Source organism: Myotis brandtii, unplaced genomic scaffold (genome assembly GCF_000412655.1).
Source record: "Myotis brandtii unplaced genomic scaffold, ASM41265v1 scaffold550, whole genome shotgun sequence".
Lineage (NCBI taxonomy): Eukaryota > Metazoa > Chordata > Mammalia > Chiroptera > Vespertilionidae > Myotis > Myotis brandtii.
The window spans coordinates 4114054-4138445 of NW_005370043.1; the positions used below are offsets into that span (position 1 = coordinate 4114054).

The window sequence follows — 24392 nt, forward strand, 5'->3', positions numbered from 1 at the left end:
ATGGGGAGGTTATGGCTCTACCCTGTCCCACACAGAGCAGGGCCCGTGGGGGGGTGGAATTGGGCACCGCGCCCTGTCACACACAGAGCCGCAGGGCCGATCAGGGGATTGGTGTGCCGCACCCTGTCAAACACAGAGCCGCAGGGCAATCAGGGGATTGGGGAGCTCCCCCCTATCAGGCACAGAGCAGGGCTGATCAGGGGGTTGGGGCACCTTCCCCTGTCACGAACAGAGCAGGCGGATAGGGAGGTTGTGGCCCCGCCCCCTGTCACACAGGGTGATCAGAGGGTTTGGGCGCTCCCCCCTGTCACACTGATCCCGGTGCCGGGAGGCCTCGCGGCTCCGCTGATCCCGGTGCTGGGAGGCATATTACCCTTTTACTATATAGGATAGAGGCCTGGTGCACGGGTGGGGGCCGGTTGGTTTGCCCTGAAGGGTGTCCTGGATCAGGGTGGGGGTCCCCACTGGGGTGCCTGGCCAGTCTGGGTGAGGGGCTGAGGGCTGTTTTCAGGCTGGCGGGTGACTGAAGCTCCCAACTGCTCCTTTCTTTCTTTTTTTTATTTTTTATTCTGGGCCAGCTTTAGCTCTGAGGCTTGGCTCCAGCTCTTAGGCCTCGGCTGCTGAAAGCAGGTATCTGGTTTGTTTGGGTTCTATAATCGAAACACTGTTGCAGTCCTGCTGGCTGAAGCCTGGCTAGCTTAAAGCAGGTTTCTGGGGTTTTGTTTAGCTTCTATGTTTGTAACAATGTTTCAAACTGTAAGCTCAGAGGCCGGCAGCGGCAGGCGGGGAACGTTGGAGTCCTCCGTCACTGAAGCAAGCAAGCCTCATGTTCGCTTCTAGCTGCCTGGCTGCCGGCCGCCATCTTGGCTGGCAGTTAATTTGCATATCGCCCTGATTAGCCCATGGGAAGGGTAGCGGAGGTATGGCTAATTACCATGTTTCTCTTTTATTAGATAGGATTACTAAGGTCTGAATCACCACTTTGAACAGTATTGGCACTCATATCATTCCACTCATTTTATATGTAGAACAATGGAACACAGAGCCATGAAGTCATCTCGGATCCTTTAAGGCAGGGGTGGGGAACCTATTCTGCCAAGGGCCATTTGGACATTTATAACATCATTTGAGGGCTCTACAAAATTATCAACTTAAAAATTAGCCTGCTATGTTTGATCAAACATTTAATTAACTCACCCCTAATGCCTTGGTAAGGCCAGACCAAATTATTTCTCAGGCCTTATATGGCCCACATGCTGGATGTTCCTCACCCCTGCTTTAAGGCCTCTGTTATAAGGTAGGTGATTATTACTGAGTAAGTCTTTAAAGTAGAATCACTGAATAGGTAACCCAAAATAGAGATAATTAAGTTTTCTGAATATAGTACTTGGCTCAGTTCAGTCAGAACAAGATATTTTATAAGCAGTAGAAGGAGGGAGGGCAAAAGGCTGGAGAGATAGAAATAACATTTGTTAGACATCAATAATGCTATAAAGATCAAATGGAGAAAAGCTATAGGTGCTTCATAGTGTGAGACCTGATATAACGGTAGCAGAGATACACAGGACCTCCAAATACTATCTGAAAGGCAACTAGTATATTAGAGCAAAGGACTCTGAAGTCAGATAGATTTGATTTCAAAACATGACTCTACAACTTAGAGATATGAAAACTTGGAAAAAGGTTTAACTTCTCTAAGCTTCAGGTTCCTTATCTGTAAAATAAGGGTAATATCCATCTTATCAGGTTTATGTAAGGACTGAAATATACCACATAGCTAGCACTATAGTGCCTAAACACAGAGGCAATAAATATTAACGTATTCTCTCTATACCTCAAACTTTGAGTAGTACAAAACTGGAAAAAAAAAGAAAAAAGATAAAAGCCCCTGAAGATACACACACACAAAAATGGACATTTTTCAATTCCTTATATAGGAACATATTTCCAAACTAAAAATTGGGGTGGGGGGTGGGAGGGAAGGGCACTTAGAAAGGATTATAATGGCCTCTGAAATTCAATTGGTTCCATACATAAGAACTTTAAATAAGGGTGTAAGGGTGCATTCCAAAAGACCAGACTAATAAAAATTTCTCTAAAGTGAACCCTATTCATGAGGTTTGGGATTAGTAGAATTTAAGATGACTTGGTAACTCTAGCTCTGTCAGGAAATCAAAAAAGAAGTTTCTTGGTCATTCAGCCAGTTAGACATTTCTGTAATTACTAGTATAAACCAAAAAGATGCCCTAAAAAAAAAAGTGGTGTCTTTTTAAAAAAATATATTTTTATTGAGTTCAGAGAGGAAGGGAGAGGGAGAGATAGAAACATCAATGATGAGAGAGAACCACTGATCGGCTGACTCCTGCACGCCCACTACTGGGATTGAGCCCGCAACCCAGGCTTATGCCCTTGACCGGAATCAAACCTGCGACCCTTCAGTCCGCAGGCCGATGCCCTATCCACTGAGCCAAGCCGGCTATGACAAAAGTGATGTCTTTTAACACTGATATTAAGAAGTAAATCTTACCAAAAAAGAACTCTACAACAAGAACAAATATTGGGAAGATCACTAAATCAAATGGAATTCCAGAATCATGGGAAAAAGGGGAAAATGCAATTTTATTTTTTTGTAGAAACTTGGTATAGAGTAGAATAGTCATTTGAATACATAGCTCATTTAAATTCAATAGTCATTTGAATTCATGCCTTATAAGCTGAGTCATGAAACAAGAATAAAATTTAACATATATGGATCCTGAGCTCATGGGTACTAAAAAGTTCAAAAGAAGAGCTCGGGTTTCACAAGCTTTGTAAGTGATCTATTTATACCATATAACTAAGAACATATTTATTCATGGAGAGCTTATAAGCCCAGGCTGCTGAGACTGTCAAACTAGGAGAGAGGAGAATGAAAAGCCACAAAAATCCATAAAACTATAAGAATAAAAATCTCCCTTCCAGATATCATGCAAAATTCTAACAAGTGGCCTTTAAAACATTAATGTGCACAATAACACCATTTTCTTAAAGAATGGGGGTGGAAATTCCTAGACTATTTAGTATTAAATCACTGATCCTAAAATACTGATACATATCAGTCTAAATAAATATTTGCAGTAAAAGTTCACTACCAGTAAAAAATATATATATAATGTTTCTGACAGAATTCTAAAAGCTCTACTAAAGATTTTGTGTGTGTGTGAGAGAGAGATGGGTCCTAGGGGGAAGTAAAGTGCTTCTGTTCTGAGTTTTGCATAGAGGTATAATATCAGGGACTTACATTCTGTAAATACAGTATTTTAGGGCTGCAAGGCTAGAATCACCATTGTTATATATATTATAAAAAAGTCTTATTAACTGTAATGAGAAAAGATCATCTTACACTTAACCTGAGTACTGATAACTGATTTTTATTTATTAACTAGAGGCCCAATGCACAAAATTCATGAAAGAGTAGGTCTTCCTTCCCCCCACTGCCAGCACTGGCTTCCCTCCAGCCCTGGCTTCGTCTGGAAGGACATCTGCAATGATGTCTGGTCTAATTAGCATATTACCTTTTTATTATTATAGATATTTTAAATAAATGCTTAAGTCAATTAACAGCTAATATCAAGAAAACAAATTTACTTGTATATCTTTGGAAGATACCTGGATTCATTTACATAGCCTATTAGTTGCTTTTATAGGAAGCCACTAAGCTTAAGGTATAAAGACTAAAATACCTCAAATCCTGATGGCCTCATATACTTTCCCAAAGTTACAGCTTGCTAAAGAAGGCCCAGAAAACTGATATGGTAGAGAAAATTTGGCTCATTAATGTCTTCAATAGCCTTCTGCCATATTTTCCAGTGATGATTAACAAGGTTACAATTTTAGTATAACTGAGTGTTAAATGGATGAATCAGTCTTTAGTTGTAGTTACTGCACAGATTTCCCCCCTCTTCTTCTTATAAACACCGTTCATTGATATTCAATTCTCAATTACATAAATTAAAATAACACAGCCCCAAATATTGAGGTCAACAGCATAGGGGGGACCCCCCCCCCGAAAATTTCTTAACAGTATTAGGAAAGGAACACAATTTAAATATGCTGTAGCGTACTTGCCTGGATTTTGCTCTTCTTTTAAGCAACTCAAAACATGACAGGAGTTGCTCCAAACCAGAAAACCCTCATGCTACTTGCAACTAAATTAGAGGGGTGGGTAGTGGTAGGCTGACAAGGCAGACCTTTTAAAATTTTTAATTTTTTCTTTTTTTTTTTGGTTACCCAATTTTTTAAAAAATTCAAAAGTTAAAACCCTGAGTGGAATGCCAAAAAGTGTGCTAGTAATCAAAATCCTAACTGACCCATGATAGAATTTAGTCTAAAGATCATCAACCATATTTGTGACACTACTTTGGGAAGTGGGCAGTATTTTTTAGCCTGTGAACCAAATCTAGAGTGGAAACACAATGCCCGTAGACTGCAAGAAAAGTGTGATGTTAAAACCCACAGATTTTCCCTCTTTTTCAGGAATTGTGCCTGGCATTGTGCAGCTGTGGTGCTGCCTTCATCACTCTCTCCGTTTCCAGTCTTGCTAATTAAAAGGTTGATCACAGAACAATGCTCTTCTCATTAATTTCAGTGTTCTGATTGGGCAGAATCCTTGCTTACCCCACCTGATCTTTTCATACAGCTGAAGTTAATGTGACAGGAGCCCGAAGATGGATTATCTGCTGCCATATTGCCCATCGCCTCCAATCAGGAGCTATCTGTGTAAACTGATTGTTCTAATTTGCTCTCATTATTTTTACAATATCAGGAGAAAATAACGCACACAGCTCACTGTCAAAGCCATGAAAATCAGCCATTAGTTAAACCCAGACACTGAGTGGCTTTATTAGAGGTACTGCAGTTTATTGATGCAGCTCTCGTCAAACAAGGCAGCATTTGCTTCAGACGGAAATGTTTATACGGAAAGTAAATATTCATTGTAATAATACCCACAGCAATATGGTATTTTGAAGAATCCTGTTCTTATTTCAAAAGCTTGGCTCTGACATAAATTAACAACAATGAAGAGTTGGGTTGGCATAAGAAAGTAGATAACATTTAATGCACTCAGTTGCATGAAAACCTGTTTATTAACTAAAATCTATGAGTACTCTCCACATCCTAGAACTCATAAAGAAATTCTATTCTGTGACAACAAATGCCAATCAATCAATCAATCAATAATGGAAGTTCTATTTTCTCCACAGAACAACAAATATTTTTATTTCCTCCACCCCAAATTTACAACTTAGGAATCAAAATTATTTCTGTAATAATCATACAGGTATAGTTTTAAACAAAAAACTGTATTCTTATACAATGTAGTGTTCAACAAGAAAAAGTACTAATCCTAGTACCATATACAGTCACAATATATTTCAGAAGTAGAAAATAAGCAGTGTGTAAAGCCAGCTAAGCGAACAATCTGGGTTTTAAAACTCTTCAGTAAGAGACAGTTTCTTAAAGCAGAAGACAGAATTCTCCAGAAAGGTTTGATATTCAATGAGATAATTATCCTTAAAAAAATGTCTCTTGGGCACAAAGAAACTATATTTTCCTGTTATAAAGAAAATGCTAAACTCTAGAAGAAAATAGATTTAAACTTCATATTTCAAGGCTTGCTTGGCTATGAACATTTTGTAAAAATGTTACCTAACTGCTGCCTGAAGAGCATTTTGGAAGGCTGGAGGAGGGTAAAATAAAAGAAACAGATGCCTTTTAAATATAGGAATTTAATCCACACGCTCCCCCCCTTTAGTATTAGAAGGAAACATGGCTTCCTCCAGTTTTCTTTCTACACTAAGATTCGTAGGTAATGTGAAGGCAAGAGTATGCCCTTCTTGCTGCTCCCCTTTTAATGGCCACTTTTCTTTTTTCTAAGAAACATGTGCCATGCTTTCTCCTTAAAATTCCTGCACTAAAAGACTGCACCATACTGCACTCTGCAAAACGTGCTGATGGCGCCAATTACAAGCCCCCAGCCGAACGCTCCAGCCCCCACCATTCGGGCAGATTTATGCGGACTCTTGCCGACGTTATTACAAGTCAGAGTTTATTGGGAAATTGTTACATTATGCGGAGTGTCTAACAAATTGCTTATGCTGCTATAATTGGATTACAACAGCCGCTTGCTCCCACCGGTAAGATTAGGCAAGTAGGACTCCTGCCGATCTCTGAGCGTTAGCAGTAATTTTATTTGCCTTGCCTCTCTCTTTCCTAACAACATGCCTCTCTCCCTGCCAGCTGTCTGCTGAAAAGGCACAGGCTTGTTCCTTGGCCCTAACAATGCAATTACAGCCCTGCAGATCGCACTGTTTGTGCATTAAGTACAGAGCCAAAACGAGGCGAATTGATCGTTTGACTTTTGGAGAAGCCATGTGATCTCTCCGTGTGGGTGATCTGACATGCATCAGCAGGCAATATTGCAGTCAATTCTTGATGAAGAACTTTCTTCCTTCACCCCTCTCTCTCCCAACCTTTCCTTTTTCACTGAGGAAGACTCTGACTGGGCTAATCTCATGCTAATCTAGATCAATCCACAAAGACAAACTCAATCTTATTAGCTCCCTGGCTAGAAAGAAATGTGAATAGGTTCTAGCATCTTGAAGCATCTCAGTCAGATATATCAGTGGTTCCCAACAGTTGAACCACCGCTGCTATCTTAAAAAAAGGTTCATAAAGAGTTCAAGGAGGAAAAAAAGTTTACAGAAACACTACAATTTAAAAAATTACCACAGAAAGTTTTAGATTTTGGCAAATAAAACTGCCTTGGAAAGGCTTTGTTATAGCTCTGTCTTATAGTCAAGGGGCCATCAGGAAATCAGCACTGAAACCCGTGGCCTGCCTTCCTCCGAAGATCTGCTCTGCTGAAAGATGCTGGCAGCCAACGTGCAGAATCAATGAAGCTGACTTCAGGCTTAAAAACAGCCAGACTGATCTCCACTCAGCGCAAAGTTTTAAACATATTTTGTCAACCACTTTCAGTTTCTTGTTTCTTTCTCTTGTATTTTTAACAATAAATGCAGGTAGCAAGGAGACTATGCCAGCAGTTACTCTGACTCTCAGGCATAATCCACGAAGACTCTCACTGGGGTCTGGACTTTTTAAAAAAACGAACTCTCTTGAAATGGTAGAAAGTGACTTCGAATTTTACCAGTTTTAATATAGACCAGGATTCCTGTTTAAACTTTCCTCTCCAATGGCATATTCCTAAAGGGTCATAAAGCTGATTATATAACAAAAGTGTAGTCAGGCTGCTGATCCCTTTTGGCGTCCTTTGTCCTTTGTATAAGTATCGTACACATCCAGAAGTTTATGTATACTTGTATTCTTAATCTGACAAACACACAAACTCTTGTTTGTAACAATGGCCCTTGATTCTGTTATTACTTCAAAAGTGAACTTGGAAAGTCACTCCTACTAGTATTTCTCAGAACCTCTCTGTAGCCACCCACACCATTAACACTCATTAAATTCATAAGAACATTTGAAGATGAAAGGGAAAATATTACTTCTAAACTTTATTCCTGCCTTAAGAATAAGCCAAATGTGTAACACGTTACACTTCAGAGTTTTTCCAACCACATTGGCCTCAGTGATATGGTTACATTTAAATGTACATCAAGGCCCCACTGTATTCTCTAAAAGCTAATTGTTAGACCCAACAGAGGAACCTGTGCAAAGAATGGACCATCTAATGTGCTACTTGTAGAACAGTGTACTAAAGAAGCCTGTTCACATGTAGTTTAAAACTCAAAAGAAACTCTGAACAGCTGAAATGCCTTATAAATAGCACAGACCCAGAGGAAGTGCAAACGTCTGCATTGTGAATTGTAGATCTTAATTACCGACAATGGCTGGTACAGCAAGTAGCAAGGAAAAAAAGTGAAACAGTTGCACTGTTCATGGTTGGCAATAATTCTTCAGGAAAATATTTACTATCAATCAGTTATGAGAAAAGGGACTCTGTGCTCGTAAAACAGCACGTTGCTTCTCATACCAGGACCATTTTGCTTCAGCATAATCTGAATTTAAACAGCTTGTTTCCTGCGGATATAATTTTGGAAATAAATAAAACAAGTCTTCTATCAAAATCTGGAGTAAGTGGAAAGGAACATCACATTTTTCTGTCTCAGTCAGTTACAAACAGATTATTAGTCTCAAGTAAAAAACAATAACAACAAACAACAACAACTATAATACAGAACACATCTATCTACAAAGGACTACTGAAGTGGTTTATTTTCCAAACGTAGAGGCAGTACTTCTTCCTACCTGGACAAAAATCTAGGTAGATATGTTCAAACAACTCAATTTTAACTGTGTATGTGTGTATAAGGGTAAATTAGGGAAATACCTGAAATCAAACTTTTTAGTAATATTTAAATAAAGTTCAATTAAAAGATAACAAAGGATTAGGGGGTCTTGATTTTTCCAGTTAGTTTTCTTTATCAATTAAAAAGCATCATGAAGGTTGACAATCAGGTACAATGTAATTATTGATTTTAAACACTAAGTTGGCAGTCAATAATGACTGTCCATTTAAAGGTACAATAAATACAAAGCTCATCATGTTCCAATCACAAATCTCATAAAATTCAGGGTTATAATTATTAAGAAGGAAGGCTTTGGAAGAAAATAAGACATTTCAAGTGCCTCCAAATATTACCTGGATTAAGTTATACTGATAAAATGACCCCTCCTCCATTTTTATTTTTAAACTAGAGGCCCGATGCACAAAATTTGTGCAAGAGTAGGCCTTCCTTCCCCCGGCTACAGGCACCAGCTTCCCTTTGGCAGCCGGGACCCGGGCTTCCCTGCGGCCGCTGGCAGGCACCCAGGACCTGGGCTTCCCTCGCAGCCCTGGCTTTGTCCGGAAGGTTGTCTGGAAGGATGTCCAGTCTAATTAGCTTATTACCCTTTTATTATTATAGATCTTTTTTAGGCATCATTCTTCAAGTTAGAGATTCAGAAGATTATTATTAACCTAGGGTGACTGTAGTTTGTCTTACAACTTTGTGGGGGTATTTTGTATTCTAAACAGGGCCAATGGGTCTCTTTCCATAGACCTATAGTAAAACACTTATTGTAAGATATTTCCAGCAATGAAGAGTCACATACAATGCACTATAAGGAGTCCGAACATAACAACATTGCTATTTTTAAGGGAATAACTGGTAGTAAAGTTTTCTCTAAAACTCATATAAACAGTATTCAATGGTAAGGTTTTAGACTTTAATTACCATCTCCACCTAAATCAGTGATGGCAAACCTTTTGAGCTTGGCGTGTCAGCATTTTGAAAAACCCTAACTTAACTCTGGTGCCGTGTCACATATAGAAATTTTTTGATATTTGCAACCATAGTAAAACAAAGACTTATATTTTTGATATTTATTTTATATATTTAAATGCCATTTAACAAAGAAAAATCAACCAAAAAAATGAGTTCGCGTGTCACCTCTGACACACGTGTCATAGGTTCGCCATCACTGACCTAAATCAAAGTCACTCCTACCAGAATTGACTGCTTTGAACTAGAGCCCAAAATGGTTGCTATCACTATATTATAGTTGCTCTCACATGGAGACGGCTGGACATTCAAGGCCACTTTGGAGTACAATCTGAATCAACAGACAGTTGTACCAACTTAAAAACCATGCAGCCATATCAAGTGTAGCAGATGAAACTATTCAGTTAAGGGCTAAAGGTGAAGAACAGGAAATAGGGACAAGCTTGCAGACCTACAAAAATAGTACCAAGTCATTATTTTTCAAAGGTCAAGCAATAAATGAGGCCAACAGAAATAGTACAGAATCATGATATACTATAACATGTAAATGAAAAAGGGAAAATTCTTCCCCTATTCCCATGTTGTTGGTACTTCACTGAAGGCTGTTGCAAAAAGAATAGAATTCAGCTACATGTTTTTATTTGCCATTGATCAATAGTTTATTTAGCTCAATTCTGAAGAAATGAACCAGAAGACAGCCCATGGGCCAATAAAAGGAACGATAAGCCTTAGCTGGTTTGGCTCAGTGGATAGAGCGTTGGCCTGCGGACTGAAAGGTCCTGGGTTCGATTCTGGTCAAGGGCACATGCCTAGGTTGTGGGCTCGATCCCCATTGTGGAGTGTGCAGGGGGCAGCCAATCAATGATTCTCTCTCATCATTGATGTTTCTATCTCTCCCTTCCTCTCTCTGAAATCAATACAAATATATTTAAAAAAAGAAAAAAGGAACCAGAAAGTTAGGTGGGTTCCAATAGAAAATGATAGAAATCATTATTCAATTAGGGTATTTAAGGAATCAATGAAAGGATATAGATGTCAGAATAACGTTAAAATAAGCAAGAATGGGATGAGAGGGTCACCATCTGGGAGCAAAGGAAACAGACTGATGAGCAGCAATGAGCAAACTTAATTCCTCACCCAAGAGCATAGAAGAAATTATGCCATTGTGCCAGATGCCAGAAGATTTCTAACCATGCACCACTTAAGTAGAGCGTGGGAGAGAAAAAAACACATACACCACATCATACAGACACACAACAAAATAACTACATAGCTTTAGAGATCCTGGTTTACAAAGTATGGAGAAAACAAAAAGGACAGATGCTCACTTGGCCAGCTCTCAATGAAACTCATTAAAATTGTCACCCTGTCCTTGGATCGGTGCTCATGTTAAGATTTTACCTTGGTTAGCCAGAAGTCACCCACTTGTGATAAAACTGAGAGCAGTGTGGCCAAAAAGGAGACAGATTATTTTTAAAGGCCCAAATAATTGGTCCCCCATCTCAATGTACAAATGCTAGGTATAAAATAGGGTCAATTAGCACTTGCTAGCTGTTACTAAATGACTGAAACATGAAATATATAAGTATAATTTATAATATTCATATTTTACAGTAAGTCATTAAGGCATTCTAATTTAAGAGACACTTAAATGACTATCTTTTTTAAACTACAATTTAAAATAAATTCTGACATTTCTTATATGGATCATTTCCATTGATTATATTTTCTATTATATATTTTCAGTTGACAAAATACTGCATGTTTTAAGAAATAAAATAAAAATAATAAAAAATATTGCTGTCCTTTGATTTTTGTAGCAAAGGATGATACCAGCCCTAGCTCTAAAAATAACAGTAAGTAATTAAGAGCCTAATTGTATAATACAATAGATTAAACTTGAAGTAGTTAAAATTGGGAATGCTGTAACAGTGACAACAAGTTATTGAAGGCAGTAAGTTTGCAGATATGCAAAGTAAAAGTCTAGAAACAAAGCCCATACTGAAATTTTATTTATTCTTGGAATAATCAAAATGGATGATATCTAAATTTAGGTCAAAGCTCCTGAGTAATTAAAGATACTTAGAAAATTTGAGTTATAGTTATATGATTATTAGATTGTAAAATCTCTAATATGTAAGATTATTTTTTTGTATCTTGCCCAATCAGATCAAGATCACCAAAAGGAATATTTCTACCATTAAGCCACTTAATAAATAACAGTATTGATATAATAATTGGATTTTCTATACCATATTTCACAATCCTTGCAATGGTGTACATTATTCTTAATTACACTTAGAAGCCATGAACAAACATAAAAATAATTTGTATATTTTCTTACATAAAACCTTACTTTTTTGTTACAATCCATAGCTAGTGTTAAGCAACAAACATGATTTAGACTGAAGTGTGACCAGAATACATAATCAAAAAATTCTGCTGCAATTAAAGAGCTGGAGATTCCAACTTGTAATCTAATTTGGATAAAATGATGCCTGCTATATTCTTTTTAATATAAAATCCTGTAATAAGTTTTAATAGCAATAATGAGTGAAGACATCTATAGATAATGCATCGTTATGATGTAGTAAAATATATATTGAGTAATATTACTTACTTTGGCCACACAATTTTCAGTCTTCATAGCAGTGCTTGCTAGACATACTGTTTCTTGGTTTAAGCAGAGTCTGGCACAGCTGTTATAAGTCTGTAAAGAGAGGTGTAGGTTTTTTTGGAAACAGGTTTAAATATTAAAATATTATCATATAGTTTTTAAATTCTGCTCTATTTCTCAATATCAATACACAAATAGATTCTATATGTAAATTCCAGATTTATGAGTACTGAGGGACAAGGAAGACAGGGGAAAACCCAGGAGAGCCATTGATGTCCCCATAAACAAGTATGTGAGCAGCAGTGGTTCACTATATGTATGGAAGGTAGGGGTGTTAGTTATTGAAAAATGGGCAAAGAACTTGAATAGGTATTTCTCCAAAGCAGATATACAAATGGCCAACAAGCACATGAAAAGATAGTCAACATCATTAATAATTAGGGCAATGCAAAGCAAAACTACAAAATACCACTTTACACCCATTAGGATGAGTATTAGTAAAACAACAACAACCAAAACAAAAACTCACAGAAAACAAGTGTTGGCAAGGATGTGGAGAAATTGGAACCATTATGCACTCACTGTTAATGGAAATGTAAAATGGTACAGCCACTGTGGAAAACAGTATGGTGGTAGTTAAATAATTAAAAATAGAATTACCATATGATCCAATAATACCATTTTGGGTATATACCCAAAAGAATTAAAACAATCCTGAAGATACTAGTTAGTATACTGTATTTGTATGTAGTGCTCATAACAGGATTATCCACAACAGCTAAAATGTGGAAGCAGCCCAATTGTACATTGATAGGTTACACCTTAACCATTAAGAAATAAGCAAAATGTTGCCCTAACTGGTTTGGCTCAGTGGATAGAGCATCGGCCTGCGGACTGAAAGGTCCCAGGTTCGATTCCGGTCAAGGGCATGTACCTTGGTTGCGGGCACATCCCCAGTAGGGAGTGTGCAGGAGGCAGCTGGTCGATGTTTCTCTCTCATCGATGTTTCTAACTCTCTATCCCTCTCCCTTCTTCTCTGTAAAAAATCAATAAAATATATATTTAAAAAAAATAAGCAAAATGTGATATATATACACAATGAAATACTATTAAGCCTTAAAAAGGAAGGGAAATTATGACACACATCCTATATAATAAAAGGGTAATATGCAAATAGACTGAACAGAACAACCAAACAACCAATCAAAGCGTTAATAGGCTAATGATATGCTACGGCTGCTCAACTGCTCACTATGATGTGCACTGACCACCAGGGGGCAGATGCTCTACCAGTAGGTCAGCTTGCTGCTGGGGTCTGGCCAATAGGGATTGAGCAAGATGGGCAGGACATGCCCAGGAGCCCTTCCTCGGTCCCTCCCCGGCCCCGATCATGCTCCGATGGGGTCCCTCAGCCTGGCCTGCACCCTCTTGCAATCCGGGACCCCTTGGGGGATGTTGGAGAGCTGGTTTCAGCCTGATCCCACAGGCTACTCCCCTTGGGAGGGTGCCAGACGCAGGGCTCATGGCTGGTGAGCGTTGCTGTGGCAGCGCAAGCTTCTCCCGATCAGGACTGATTGGGCACAAGCCTGCGGCAGGCACAGTGGGCTGGGATGAGCAGGAGCGGCAGGTAGGAGCTGCAGGCGGCATTGGACTGTGGGTTTTGGCCAGATCCCTGCAGGCCACCCAGAGGGACTCCACCTGTGCACAAATTCATGCACCGGGCCTCTAGTCTACACTAATAAAAGAGAAACATGCAAATTGACCATCCCTCCGCTATGACCACCAGCCAATCAGAGTGATATGCAAATTAACCCAACAAAGATAGTGGTTAATTTGCATACACAGGCACGGAGCGAAGACTGAAGACAGAGTAGAATGAAGCCAAGAGCTGCAGAAGGGAGCAAAGTGGCGGAGGAGGGAGCAGAGCCGAGGCAGCGGAGATGGGAGGAAGCGAGGCAGCGCTCCCTTCTCTGCTTCACTCCAGCCTCAGGAAGCCCTATTCTTGCAGGAATAGGCCAGAGGAAGCCCTATTCTTGTAGGAATCTTCCTGCAACGAGCCTCTAGTACTATATAACATGAATGAACCTTGAGGACATTATGCTAAGTGAAATAAGTCCATTACAAAAATATAAATACTATATAGCTCCACTTAGAGATTTATAGTCAAAATCATAAGAGACAGAAGTAGAATAGTGGTTGCCAAGACCTGGGAGAAGAGGGAAATGAGGAGTTATTGTTTAACACGTACAGAGTTTCAGTTTTACAAGGTGAAAAGAGTTACGGTGATGGATGGTGGTGATGGTTACACATAATGTGAATGTATTTAATGCCACTGAACTGTACATTTTAGAATGACTAACATGGTAAATGTTATGTTACATGTGTTTTACCACAATTAAAAAGAAAACTGGTTGTACTTTATGGTAAGCAAACATTATTAACAACTGGCCAATATATTAATACAAATATTTCCCCCTTTTTTTTGTTTTGTTACTGATGGTATAAATCACGGTCCTCAAACTTTAGCATGCATCAGAATAATCTGGTGATGATTGTTAAAATACAGATTACTTGGCCCCATCCCCAGAGCTTCTGAAAATTTGCATTATTAACCCCTAACGTGCTGGGGAGCGTGATCGCGCTCCTCCTTTCTTTTGCCAAAGTGCCGGGAGCACTATCACAGCTTCGAAATGGCGTCCAGTTCTAAGTCTGCTTTTATTAGTGATGATAATATTGCTAAATATGTCAATGTAGTAAAGGTTTCTTTAAGTTTTTGAATATGAAACTTCATTTACTTGCGATTCATAATTTTTTTCCTAAACTGCTGTAAAATCAGCAAAAATGCCTTGGCAATTTTAGCATAGTTCCTAGGATATTGGTTGGCACTCAAAGGGTTAACAAGTTCCCAGTTGATGTTAATGCTACTAGTCTAAGAACACTCTGAGAACTATTGGTATAAATGTGTGTGTTGAAATTAAAGAGAAAAATCTGGAGATTGATTTCTTATGTGAATGTCTTACATAACTACAGAACATTTATCAAAACTAAGGAATTAACGAGGTACAATATAAAAAACTTAAGTTTTCCCACTTTTCCCACTAATGCCCCTTTTCTGTTTAGGATCCAACCCAAGGTCCCACATTGCATTCAGTTGTCATATCTCCTTAACCTCCTCTAATCGGTTACAATTTCTCATCTTTCATGATTCTGTCACATCTGAAGAGTACTGATTAATTAATCTATGGAACATCCCTCAGTTAAGGTCTCATGTTTTCTCATGATCAGATTGAGGTTATACATTACTAAGAAGGATAGCACAGAGGTGATGTGCCTGTCTCAATGTATCAAGTCAGGAGATATGTTGATGAATATTTCTAGTGATGTTAGCCTTGATCACTTGCCTAAGATTGTGTCTGCCAAGATTCCCAATTGTAAGCTTATTTTTTTCTTCTTTCAGAAATTACTAAATATTGGGGGAAATACTTTGAGACTATACAAATATTATTTTCTGCTTCAGCTTTGCTCACTAATTTTAGCATCCATTGCTAGATCTTACACCTATGGTGATTTTTACTGTGGTGTTCTATTGGTAATTTTTAAATTTCTCCCTTTCCTTCTACATTTATTAACTGGAATTTTTCTGTAAGGAAGACCTATGACTTCTTTGCCAATTTACTTACATATTTATTCATTTATTTATATCAGCAATGGTTGCATAGGTATTTTAAATAATTCATTTTTGGTCAATTATCATTCTTTGGAAAGAGAATAGGTAGACAAAAATAAAATATAAAAAACAGAAAAAATGTTATAAAATTGGTTTCCAGTTAAACAAGTTAAATTTTTAAAAAGGTATCCACTTAACTGTTGTAGTCTTAAATTACTTAATTTGAAATTATTTCAAAACATATTTTAAAAGAATCAACTGGATCATTTGACATTAATGTATAGGACCTCTGGTACATTTATATTTTGGGATCAGGGTTCAGTACTTCTTTTGCAATCATTAATACCACAAACATTTACTATTCCTATACAGACAACATATAATATTTTAAAACTAAACTGTTTTAAAAAGACATTTATGCAATAGTTGGTATATACTGAATAAAATAAAACTTTAAGCCAAAAAATTCTGGCTCCAACAATGGTAGAAATGTTTGTTTAAATTAACCCTCTTTATACAATAATTATAAACCATAGAAAAATATTTTAAAATAACTACATTAAAGGCAGGAGGTTGACCTAAAGTAGGCAGAAACTGGGGGGAGGAATGGACTGACCTTGAAAGAGGATAATCACTCTGGTGAGATCCATGTTTATGTGTTTTTCCCTAAGGGTACTACTACTCATGAGTCCACTTGGTGCAGGGTGACTAAAATTCAACTAGAAAGCCACAGTCTATTGGCTTGAGATGTCAGAGGGTAGAGTTCAGGGCTACCACAGTGGCTGGAAAATGAGAAGAGAAATCATAGAAAATAGAAAGAGCCATGGGGAGGGAAGAAGCATCAAAACATGCATACAAGTTCCCCTCAAATCCATGGCTAACCCCAAGCTACAGACATGAGTGGGAGACTCCAAGCATTCCAATGGAAAGCAACAGCTGGAAGACTAAAAGATCTGAGCAGAGATTCTAACTGCTTCCCCTGAGAGGAGACAGAGTTTATAATTTGATTTCTACTCAGTTAGAGGGGCTTAATGAGCACCTCAAACTTTCCACTGAAAACTCAGAAAACCCCCGCACTGAGACTAAAGAATAAATCTTAGAACTAAGAGATCTTCTTTAGGACTAAGGGTAAAATCAAAACACATCTGCCCCTAATGGACACAAAATCAGACTCTATGAAGTTGCAATTACCAGCCAGAAAGTTAATCAGAGGGAGATAAAAGAATCCATAGTCTCTGCTATGTACCATTTATAATGCCCATTATATAATAAAAAAAACTTCTATATATAAGAAGAAGCAGATAAATGGGACCCATAGTCAAGAGAAAAAGGAACAAACAGAATATGACCATGAGAGGACCCAGTTGTAGAAATTAGTACATAAAGGCTCTACAGAAGCTATAATAAATATGTTCAACAACTTAAATGAGAAATATGATTACAACGGAAATTTTGAGATGAAAATTTTCACCAGAAAAATTAAAACCTGAAACGAACCAAACAGAAATTCTATAATTGAAAAGTACATTATCTAAAATTAAAAATTTACTGGATGAGTTTAAAAGCAGACTGGAGATGAAGAAGAAAAGGTCTATGAAATTAAAGACTGATCAACTGAAATGATCTAAACTGAAGAACAGAGAGAGAAAAAGAAAAAAACAGTAAACAGAATCTCAGTCATCTGTTGGGCAATTTTCAATGATCTAACAACATATGTTCACTTGGAGACCCAGAAGAAAGGCGAGAATGGGGCACAAAAATATTATAAAAATAATGACCAAATATTTCTCTAATTTGGTGAACACCATTGACTTACTGATCTAAGGTCAGCAAACCTCAAAGAGATTAAAAACAAAGAAAATAAAACTTAGATCCAACACAGTAAAAACTGCTGACAACCACAAAGACAAAATCTTGAAGCAGCCAAAGGAAAAAGGGGATTCTGCACACATGAAAGCATATACATAGTGGCAGACTTTTCACCATAAACAAGGAGGGCTAGAAGATAAGGAGCAACATTTTTAAAGTGCTGAAAGGAAAGAAATCTCAAACCGGGTTTCTTACTATTAGAAAAAATAATTATAAATATGAAAAGGAAGAAATCTAGAATAAACTGTGGTGTTGGATTAGAATTAGAGGCATTAATGTGAACTCATGATTTTAAAAAACATAAATATATGTGTAAAATAAAGTTAATGTTTCAATCTTGGCTTCTCACTACCAATCTGCACTAAAAAGAACCATAGCGCTCCCCCAAGAAATGGCTGAATGCAGGATTGAACAGGGAAAATACAAGATGAATCTGGAAATACTCAAGGAATGATAGAAATAGATCAGAGGGGTATTCATTAGCCCAATATGGAATAATCTGAGTATTAAAATAAAAGATATTAACAGATTGCAAAGTGTTACACATTTCTTAAAATATACAAATTATCCAAACTGACATAAGAAACAGAAAATTTTAATAGCACTAAATATATTCTAAAAATTGAAATTGTTATTAAAAGTCAATCCACACAAATTTTGAAATATTTAAATTTTTTCCACCACAAGAAAACACACAAAACTACTGGCCTAAATGGTTTCACTGGCTGATTCTATTAAATATTAAGAAAGAAATAACACCAAGATCATACACAAACATTTTTAGAAAATGGAGGAGGAGGGGAAGACTTCCCAACTCAACTCTGACACCAAAATCTGCCCCCCTGCCCCCCAAAAGAAAGCTATATTTCTCATGAACACAGACACAACAATTCTTATTGAAGTCAATTAATGTAATTCACCTTAACAGAATAAAAGGGTTTGCACTTGACAAAATTAAACATTTATTCATAATTTTAATAAAACCATAGCAAGGTAGAAAAGGGAACTTTTACTCAAAAGGAAACTCAATCCCATTAAAGAAATGTAAAAAAAATGCAACTAACATCATAGTCACTCTAAGAGTGGGAACAAGGCAAAGATGTTCTCTTACCACACCTATTCAACATTCAAATACAGTAAGAAAAAGAAATAAAATACCTATAAGTTGGAAAAGAAATGAAATTGTCTTTATTACATAACAGGAGACAAGGTCAACAGTCAAAAGTCAATTTCTATCTATAATAAGCAACAAGCAGAATGAAAAAAATTTACAATGGCATTGAAAAACTTTTGCTAACTTGATTCTAAAATTTAAATATAAATGCAAAGTATCTAGAATAGCCAAAATAATAAAAATATGGAGGACTCACACTACCCAATTTTAAGACATATTGAAGCAAAAATAGTCAAGACAGTGTTATACACAATCTAGACACGACCATTGCAGGCCTCACTCTACATAGCATCTGTCAGCAACAAGGTAACTTTTTCCCTCAAATATATGTGATCTGCCATTGGATGAATCCACAGATGTGGAACCTGTGAATATGGAGGGCTGACTCTGTTTGCTATAAGAGCAGGCACCTCTAAAAACCAGAGGATCCTGCCCTGGCCGGTGTGGCTCAGCTGGTTGGAAAGTCATCTCATGCACTAGCAGAGGTTTTCAACCTGTGGGTCGCGACCCCTGAAAATACATCCTGCATATCAGATATTTACATTACGATTCATAACAGTAGAAAAATTACAGTTATGAAGTAGCAATGAAAATAATTTTATGGTTGGGGATCACCACAACATGAGGAACTGTATTAAAGGGTCGCGGCATTAGGAAGATTGAGAACCACTGCGAGAGGGTTGCGGGTTCAATTCCAGTCAAGGTTCAATCTCTACTTGGATGTTTCTTTCTCACATTCTCATTCATTCATTCTCTCTCTCTCCCCCCACCCTCCCCCGCGCCTCTTCTTCCCTCTCTTCCTCCCCCCACCCCTCAAATCAATGAGCACATCTTTGGGTGAGGATTTAATAAAACAAAAATAGAAGAACCTGAATTCATCCTCTGTATCATGCAGGGACTTGAAGTAGGAGTAGGTCAGAGCCTCAGTGGCTGTCACCCTTTGCTCTGTATCCAACAGCAGCCTCTTTTCTAGGAGGTTCAGAAATAAGATGTCTATAGACAACTATACAGGCTTTTCAACAATGGTGCCAAAACAACTGGATAAAAAAGCATGGGGATGTTTTCATCTTTGTTATTACAAGCAAAATGAAGTTAATTGCAAAAATAAAAAAATAGAAAGCATGGGGAAAATAATAAATCCCAAATTTACTTCACAATGTACATCAAAATTAATTTGAGATGGACCATAGACTTAAAGGTAAAAGCTAAAACTTATAAAGCTTCTAGAAGAATATATTCAGTCATAGGGCAAGAATTGATAGATGGAGTTCATTAAAAAATTAGAAACTTATCAAAAAACACATGAATAAACAGGCAAGAACAGACTGTGAGAAAATATTCAGAACACATCTAGCACTCGATACAGTTTAGTTCTGCAACTCAATAAGACAGACAAACCAATTTGTTCAAATGGCAAACAACTTAAGATACATCACAAAAGAAACTATCTGAATAGCCAATAAGCACATAAAAATTATTCAACACATGCTCACCGAAAAGGCTTTCTATAAGAACATTCATAGCAACTTCATTTATAAAAATGGAAATTGTCCGTCAAAAGAATAAAAAATAAACTGTAGCATACCTATTTAATGGAATATACTATATAATAAGAGAATAAATTACTGCTATCCACAGCAGCAAAGATGAATCACATATATACTTAGTAAACCAGACCCCAAAAAGTATGTTATTATTACATGAAATTCTAGAAAAGGCAAAACTAATCTATGGCAGTGAACTGGTCATATTTGATTCATTGGGTTTGGGGAAGTTGTCGGGGTAGGAGACCAAGGAAACTTTCCTGGGTAATGAAAGTGTTCTATAGCTTGATTGGAGTAGTGGTTACATGGTGGATAGACTTATCAACAATTAATTGACTTATGCAATTAATATTTACATAATTCACTGTATGAAAATTTTATTTCAATAAAAATATAAAAGTATTCAGTTAACATATTAGGGGGATAATACCAGAGGTTTATACAGTTAATTAATAAAAATATGTTTTGTTTCAGGGGCGGGAGTAACAGCAGGTAGAAAACTGATTTGTTTTCCTACAAAATTCCTTTCCCCCTTAGGAATGAGTATACCAAACTCAGGGGAACATTAGATAGATTCAGGAAACCTATTCTAGGTTTGTAGAAGTTTCCAGAATAAGGCTATATATGGGTTTTTATTTTCTAGACATTCCATCTGTAAAATGGGTATATGACCTGTTTAGCTCCCAAGTTACATAGATTAGTAAAGTAAAACTTGTCACAGTCCTTAGATCACTTTGGGATAAAAAGGCTAAAAAATTCACTATTTTACATTCACTATTTTACTATTATAAGACTCCCTCCAGGCTATATAATTAAACTAGTGAGTGTAATAGCCACAAGCAAGATAGGTTCTGTCCCCATGCAACATTTGAAAAGGTAGCTTCACTGCTGAACCAGAGGCAGAGAGTTCTGCGTTGGAGTACTTTAATATGTTTTTATATTGCATATAAGGCACATAAACGTAAACCAGTAAGATGCCTTGCTGAAAACTACCTTTGTGAAAGCAGGCTGTAATTCTGAACAAGTTTTCAATTTTCAGACTGCTGCTAGGGTAAAACATTTTAAAGAGTTTAATTTTTTACAATGGATTCAATGACATAGGATTATCTAACAAAGTAATGGCTAATCAATAGAAGGTTTAGTTGTCAGGTGAAACATATAACACACTAAAAGGGATTGATTGCCAGACTTCTCCTTATTTACTAGAAGGTATATATTTAAAATGACACAAACTTGTTACTAGGCTGCATTCTTTTAACCTTGCAAAAAGCTGCTTAAGAAATCTGTTCAGCAGCCCTATAGCAAAACAAGATATAGTATAATGAAAATGGCTAGTGATTGGGGGGTGGGGAAGAGGGAGACAGGGACTATCAGATATATGGTAACATCAAATCAAGTCCCAGGCAAGAATATGGGTCAGAAAAGGCAAACTACAAAGCGACATCTAAGAAAGCTGGAATTAGGCTTTAAAAATGTCACACAGATCTACTGAATCTCATCCAATAGATGCAAAGCTATATCTGATCTCATTCCATGTTGCGCTTAGGGCAGATTTTTAAGGGCTTATACAACTGGGCACAATAGGCTACCCTCCCACCCCATTTTCTTTTCTTTTTAATGGTACATCCAGATTTAGCACTGAACACAAAATGAATTGGACCCATATGAACTTCAATCAGCATATAAGCTGTTTCCTTTATAATTTATTCACAATATCTCAAGTCTCTATATGAAAATACAATTTTTATGGTCATTGCAACCCAGGAGTTCAATAATATTTTTTCTACAAAGTCAGTGATTACATAATTTATCAAAGCATGATTACACTGAAATAAAACAAAACACCAACCCCCTATATAGTTTTCCTTCCTCAAAGTAATTTTAAGAAAGCTGATTATTAAATTGCTGCTTTTTAAAGAAGGGTTTTTGGAGCTAGACACAAATTGCCAAACCATTTTTTTTTTAAAGTTATTAGACTCTGAAGGATTCAGCCGAAGTGGGAAGTTAAATAAACAAATCACTTCATCAGACTTGGAAAGATCACTTTTGTCTTACTTAAGAGACCTACATTAATTACCTTTAAGGTCTTTTACATGAACTGTTTAAAATAAATACAATTGATTTATTTATTTCAAATGAGGTGCTTCTTCCAAAGTATTAAATAATGTCTACAAATGCAAAAGCATTTTTATAAATAGGTAATTAAAACAGATGACTAAAATTAAGTCAAGCTGCAAAACATTACCCAGGATGCACTGTGATTTTTTTTAATAAACATCTCAGGCAATTTTTTCCCATCCAAAGCCCAAAGCACCTCAGGAAAAAAAACAAACAAAAAAAATGGAGGTAGGAAGTTTCACAGGGGGAAAAAACACATATATAATGAAATAATGCCAAACCCCAAACTAAAGTATTTACAAGATAGTCCCTTAAGCATAGTTTGTCACATTACAATTACACCTTGCCTACTGCCAAGTCAAATGCTTACTATTGCCACTAGGGGGAGAAATGTCTTAACACAAAGCAACTGGCAGATAGAGAATGGGTTTTCTTGAGCAATTATCAGAACAAAGCTCCCTTGGCTGTGTGTACCTTCTAATTACTCAACACAATTAAAATGACTAACCTAAAACAAATAGAAAAAAACCCCTGCCTGCCTGATATCAGGGACTTCATTAAACCTTTCCCTCATCAATCAAATCAGAAAGAAGGGAATGAAATCATATACAAGCATTACAGAGCTATTAAAGGAAGTAAATCGGTGAGTTTGTTTTTAAAGAAAGAAGTGACTCTCTTGAAAAAAGAAATGTCATGGTATTTACCCATCTGGATGCTGCTTGAAAACAAATTGTCCTCTAAAGAGCAGAAATACAGTATGTTTTCTCTCAGTTCACTGGCTTATGAATTACTTTTTGTTGTTGTTGTTGTTTTGTTAATACACACTATAATGTCATTTTCTGTGTCAGTGATGTACTTTATCCTCCTATTCATCCAACTGTATAAAGGAGCTATGCCAATCACTTCCATGCTTATGCTGGATGTTTTCACTTTAAGTTCTTCACTGCTTTTTTTGTGGGATCTCCTCCAAGGTAATGTTTAGAACATCGGATTTGGGGAGGAGGGCTGTGGTAGGCAAGGAAAACAGCTACTTACTCCTTTTAAAGACTTATGTAGTTCCTTTGATAAGGCCCAGTCATTAACAGAAGATGACAACAGAGTCATTTTTCTTTTAGCTGACAATTGTGACATTTTTCCAACAGTGTGCAAGGTGTTGAAAACCTGGCAGCTGTTACCTCCTGGGATGAAGATACTTTTTTATCCTCCCTTGACAGTTTAACTCAGTGGGTCAGCACCTTTAAAGACTGCAAAGTATCCTTGAAGAGGATGGAAGCTTGAATTACTGCTCCCTCCCTAATCAATGTAAACCCTCACTGCAGGTGAAGTCTCCATCTATAGAGGTGCATGGGGGAGGAAAATGTAATGCCCTGAGCCAGATGGTTTTTATCTTGTTTTGAAAGAATAAAGGAACAAGCTAACAAGGGAGACAGCTACTTTGTTAGCTTCTTGGCCTCTCTCATGGCTTTGCATCCCCAGGGTTCCAGCTACACAAGAGAAAGAATACAGGAAAACGTAAACACTTAAAGAAATATAACTAGAGGGCTGGCATCATGCTGCTTTCAAAGCATTGAGAGAGCTCTGCTCAATGCTTTATTTATCACTGCCCACGTTCTTAGGATGGTAAGTGGACACATACACAAAGGGAATGGGGGATGGGGAAGGATTAGACAGAGGTCACAATTTACTCAATTACAAGAAAGGCAGGGCTGACAGATCCTATTAGCACCAATGTGAAGCAAAGAAGGAGTTGCATGTTGTAAGGCTACATTTTAAAAAAGTAATGAGCACTTTCATGTATCCTCCCAGGCCTTTGCCCTTGTTTGCAGATATGAATAAAAGCTATAAAAACAGTTGCTATGGTTTCCTTGGCTTCACATTTTAGGAATAAAAGTAGAAAAAAAATTGTAGCTACTTTGTACATCCTTTAAGTAAAAGTTCACACTTTACTTAGTGCCAAGAGATAAGATTATTCTGAAACTTAGAAAATTAAAGGATACATTGCTTCTCCCTGCCTCACACACCTCTCTCCCCAACTCTGCTGCCTTCTGATGATGGAAATGAAATGGAAAAGCAAGTA

The 24392-nt window shown here is 37.2% G+C and overlaps 1 protein-coding gene across 23 annotated transcripts in view; it reads right to left on the reverse strand.

Annotated features, from left to right (window-relative positions):
* The window catches only part of BTRC (beta-transducin repeat containing E3 ubiquitin protein ligase), a 175035-nt gene that overhangs the window by 45924 nt on the left and 104719 nt on the right, over nucleotides 1-24392 (reverse strand). For 12 of the 23 annotated variants that reach the window (XM_014549441.1, XM_014549438.1, XM_014549442.1 and 9 more), the window contains 2 exons: nucleotides 12526-12555; nucleotides 11947-12036 (listed from right to left, as the gene is read on the reverse strand). The exons of 1 other annotated variant lie outside the window; for it this stretch is intronic. In XM_014549441.1, the coding sequence (XP_014404927.1) occupies nucleotides 11947-12036; nucleotides 12526-12555 (120 nt within the window). 10 more of the 23 variants (XM_005878300.2, XM_014549443.1, XM_005878295.2 and 7 more) reach the window with 4 other exon arrangements.